We start from the raw sequence: 5000 nt of genomic DNA, 5'->3' as shown, positions 1-5000 counted from the left end.
TCCCACCCATAAAAACCTATGCACGAAAACCTTCACTCTAACAGTTTATTTTTATGATTTTCGATGGATCAGCAGATGAGGCTACATCTCGCTATTATGACCGATTACTCGAAATTAAGGCATTTTTCCACTGCCATTTTCTTCGAAACAAGGTCGGTGACCCCCAATTTTTTTTTCATTTCTGGAGTAAGTACTTTATGACCTAACTCTATAGGTGAGAAATGAAGAAAATCTCACCGTAGGAAGATTTTGGCGCGAAAGTCCTTAAGGTTGCAAGATGCCTGGACGGCCTATAACAGAAGAACAGAAACGAAAGAAGAGAGAAAGAGAACGAGAACGACAAAACGGTACACCATTAATAGCTCAAACGTGGTGGAAGAAGTTACTCCACAAATTCTTTTCTTGGACACTAAACCTTTTATTATTTCCACGGATGAGTTATTTCAAGAGGATGCATATTTCGAAAAAAGTTTTTTCCTTTGTTCAGGAATGAAACTGGAATTAATAACAATCATCTGTACTCTTTTTGGACAGACTGAAATAATTGATCTGTTTGCTGGATTGTTTGGCTTTAAATCAGTCCGTTTGCCAAATTGTTTTTCGATGTGCCTTGACACTGACAAGAAAATTTTACCCTTATGTTAGAAACATGTAATCTCAATGAGTTCTCTTAAAAGTAAGGAGAAATATCACCAGCTTGTGTTTTCAGAAGTTTGTTTAGAGCACGTGTAATGTTTTTGGAGATCTTATTTGAAGTTTGTTCTTTCTAGCCGATTCTGGTTCTAAGCCAAGCTGGCGTGTTTCAATGAAATACATCAAAATATAAATGATCTCGTTTTAAGAGATAAAGTGGAATAAAGTACGTGCATTAATAAAACTCCTTGTTTGACCTTGAGTGCGCAAAGACGATCTTTCACATGACGAGCTATAGAACGTCTGTGATTTCTAATTTTAGCTTGATTCCTATTGGCTGGCTTTTGACAGTCAACTCTGAAATGGCTTCTTTCCTTTTCCGTTCGCTTGCTGAGGATATGCTTGTTTTCTTTTAAAACTCTTGCGATTCAAGAAAAAATTAATTGCCTAACTGGTGAATTCGACGGTAAATTTCGGCACTCATTCCTTCGTGATTCATGCAATCAGTCGGTTTTTCGGGTGGCATTAACCGTGGAATTGACTAGTTAGGCAGCGAAGAAACTGACATAATTAAGCAATATCCTGGAAAACCAAAAGCCTTTTATTTTCACGAATCCTAGAGCCAGTACGAATGAACAACCCGGGAGCTCCGCTTTTAGGTTTGGCTAAATCTATATATTAGCCTCTGGTTTTCTATACTTTACCGAAACTTCTACTCCGGACAATAACTCTTTAATCCATTTTTACTAACACCACCTTCTAGCCTGTCCTCTAGCCCATAATGTTTTTTAAGCTTAGTTACCAGGCTCCGTGGTCCTTGAGAATGTCTGGGCAAAATGGCTTAACAAATCATAAGCAGCCCAAGCTCGCGTCACTACAGACAGCCGTTGAGAATTTAGGGCGCGTTCGATTGACCCTATTCCGGAATAAGAATACGTGAAGTGATGATTTAAAACGGTAGGTCTGGCGTTTTCAAGCAACAAGGATGATAAAGATATGTTTAAAATAGCATTTTAGCAAGTGTTTGACAATTTTCATGTGAATCTCTGTAAAAACGAAGGATTTCTAATTTCTATTCCATGTATTCCTATTCCGGAATATGGACAATCGAACGCACCCTTAAACGCGTTATAAGACTTTGTATGGGAAATAAAATACAGTCGATTATGAAGCCTAAAAAATGCTCAATTTAATGTTCATTCAATAAAATGAATCAAAATGACTCACCTCTGGTGTATTCTTGTGCCTTTTGGAGTTTATTTTACAGTTTCGGGAAGTCCGTGTTTTCAATGTTCTAAGACGAAGTCAAGGCTGCACACTAAGATTTCGACCGTTGTCAGCTCAGAGGCGGTTTGCGACTCGAAAATCCATCCCAGCCGCGATTTTTTCACGCAAAGCTAAAGCCACATCATTTGCGAACCTCCGTGAATCTTTCGTAGTCAAAAATCCCCACGCACTTGGCTGGATATGAGCATTTTCTGCTTCGATTCCACGATAGCTGAAACTGATAACCGCACAGGACACGGAGCTTGGGTCCGAGGTCAAATTAACTCCACCCGATGAGGTACAGCCATTTCATTTACAACACTTACCCCATCCCCACAGCGGCTTCTCGAACAGCTCCATGGTTACGAGTGACGCAAATGATGTGGCTTTAGCTTTGCGTGAAAAAATCGCGGCTGGGATGGATTTTCGAGTCGCAAGCCGCCTCTGAGCTGACAACGGTCGAAATCTAACTTCGTCTTAGAACATTGAAAACACGGACTTCCCGAAACTGTAAAATAAACTCCAAAAGGCACAAGAACACACCAGAGGTGAGTCATTATTGAATGAACGTTAAATTGAGCATTTTTTATGCTTCATAATCGACTGTATTTTATTTCCCATACAAAGTCTTATAACCCGTTTAAATTCTCAACGGCTGTCTGTAGTGACGCGAGCTTGGGCTGCCAATGAACAAACCGAAAACCAAAAAAACGCAGACTGCAGACTGGGGGTAAAATGCAGACCGAGGTTACAATTTAACTGTTGAAAAAGCCCAAACCCATTAGAAATGCTAACAGTTAAGCCTAAATATTGTTTTAAGCCTAATTAGGCCTAAGGTTGGCATTTCTAAGGGGTTTGAGCTTTTTAAACAATTAAATTACGTTATAACCTCAGTCTGCATTTTACCCCTGCTCTGCAGTCTGCAGTCTGCGTTTTACACTGACCGCTTAACAAACAACTCACACAAATCATCACAACTTAATTCATTAATAAACAAACCCATACCTGGCCGCTGGAGCATCACTCCCTTTTTCGATCAGTTGCTCTTTCTTTATCTTTGATTTGACATCTTTTAGAAAGTCGTTTTCGTTGCTGTCCACGTATTTTTCCAGGCCATCAAGAATTATAATTTCCTTCTTCCCAAAGGGACACTTCCAAATCGATCTTTTTCGTTTGACTAACAGAGCTAAAGGTTTTGCTGTCTTTGAATGTCTATGCAACAGTGGTAAGTAGTTAGGATCACCGAAATTCTCCTTAGAAAACTTATGAAGCAGCTCCTCGATCATGATCTCCAACTGAAATTGAAATTGTCATCGGAATCATTGTAGTGTCTCTAAGACGTCCTTAGTAAGGTCGCTGGAAGCAAATTCAAGATATACTCGTAAAACAGGAGCGAAACGATGGTTGCTAACTTTTTCCAGAGTAATTCTGACTACTTTAAAATATATTGGAGGCCAAACAATTCCAAATAGTTCTGTGTAAATATAATGGAGCTTACATGGAGCTTTTACTCCACAAATGGTAGCTATACTAACATCTAATAACAAAAGTGCTCCAAGTGTCTCTGTATCTAGTCAAACCTTGAGTTTTTGTGGGGACCGGAGAGTCAAATATACCAAATTCTTCAAGGGGCGCTTCAATGTAGGATTCTTAAGGCGCTGTTACACTGTGAAATGTTTCGTGCAACTTGTCTCGCATTGTTTATGCGACATTGTGGCGGGACAAGTTGCACGAAACGTCTCACAGTGTAACATACCCTGCATCGGCCAAGATAGTTGCGAGACAATTTGCAAGAGCCGTTGCCAAACGTAGAATCAAGTTCTAGTTTTCGTGCAACTTGTCTCGCAACGATTTTGGCCATTGCAAGTTGTGTAGCACTGTGAAATGTTTAGTGCAACTCGTCTCGCCACAATGTCGCTAAAACAATGCGAGACAAGTTGCACCAAACATTTCCCATTGTAGCAGCGGCTTTAGTACAATTATAATGGCGGGGCTGGAGTTTGGGTATTCCCTCTATCATCTATCCTATCTGCATGTCATCTATAAGAAGAAAATAGCAACGAAATGTATGCTTGGGTCACGCTTTAATTCATACATCATAAGCGGGATATGGAAGCAGGGGCAAAGTTTCGCTCGGTACAATGGGGGAGCTATCATATCTGAAATTTAAGTTTTAGGTCCTTCGTTGCTTGGCGTGTTACCTACAGATGTCGATGAACTTCCTCAAAGAGAAAGACAAGTCAGAATAAGGCAGCAGCTCGTCGTTTGCCGTTTAGCGTTTCACGTAATTTTTCTGTTATTTACAAAGCCTTAGTGAACTCAGTTGGCGCAACTTGGGCGTAGATGTATTTGTAGAAAACTAGAAAATACTTACTGCAAATGTACTTGCAATCGCCGAGACAGTTATTTCTTTATGATCTGACCGTGCCAACGCTGTTGTTCAGTACCCAGAAAATAAACTTCTAGGTTTCGACTGATTGTCAAGCAACTGACAGGAAGAAGCAGGAAGGAGTGATATTACCAGATATGGAGATGAAACTGGATCTTTCGTTTCGATTTGGATCGTTTCAGTTTCCAAAGGATCATGATCGGACAAAACGGGTATCATGACGATATCATTCCTTCCAGAATAAAAGTAAAACTCTCAGTTTGGAAAGTTGCGAGTCATTTCAACTCATCCAAGAGCAAGGATGGCGCTCAAAGAGGGTTTTCTCCGGGTACTGCGGTTTCCTCTTTGCTCAAAAACCAACCTATGGTTTGATAGTTGATTTAGTTTGATTTCTATACAGTTGACACTTAAATAAATTTAATTACTATTATTGACAAAAAAAGTGACAGTTACTTGTGAAAATACATCGTTCGTGGTTAGTCTTCGTGGTTACGTCGTTTCATCCCGATCAAGGGACTCATCAGAGACCTTTCTGCTTGGCAAACTCCTTGGGTATCACGCCCAAAGTCCCGTTCGCTAACAAAATGATGACAGCAATGTCCCCGCCTTATATTTTATAAGGATTCCACTAGTATTAGTACTAGAATGATGTATTGGTACAACTGCATTTTTAAATACAAATAAGCAAGTCAATTTTTTTTTTTCGAAGACC

The 5000-nt window shown here is 39.8% G+C and overlaps 2 protein-coding genes across 2 annotated transcripts in view; both read right to left on the bottom strand.

Moving 5' to 3' along the window:
* The window catches only part of LOC138007782 (uncharacterized), a 7115-nt gene extending 4099 nt beyond the window's left edge, over positions 1-3016 (bottom strand). The window contains exon 1 of the mRNA XM_068854848.1: positions 2905-3016. The gene's annotated coding sequence lies outside the window, so the exon portion shown is untranslated. The remainder of the gene's footprint in view (positions 1-2904) is intronic.
* The window catches only part of LOC138005789 (uncharacterized), a 23046-nt gene extending 19286 nt beyond the window's left edge, over positions 1-3760 (bottom strand). Inside the window, exons 1-2 of the mRNA XM_068851971.1 lie at positions 3656-3760; positions 2905-3194 (exon numbers count right to left, since the gene is read on the bottom strand). Of these exons, the coding sequence (XP_068708072.1) occupies positions 2905-3194; positions 3656-3760 (395 nt within the window). The remainder of the gene's footprint in view (positions 1-2904; positions 3195-3655) is intronic.
* Positions 3761-5000: the final 1240 nt, after the last annotated feature.

Source organism: Montipora foliosa, chromosome 6 (genome assembly GCF_036669935.1).
Source record: "Montipora foliosa isolate CH-2021 chromosome 6, ASM3666993v2, whole genome shotgun sequence".
Lineage (NCBI taxonomy): Eukaryota > Metazoa > Cnidaria > Anthozoa > Scleractinia > Acroporidae > Montipora > Montipora foliosa.
The sequence above is the reverse complement of the archived record's forward strand: the minus strand, read 5'-3'. Positions and strand labels throughout refer to the sequence as shown.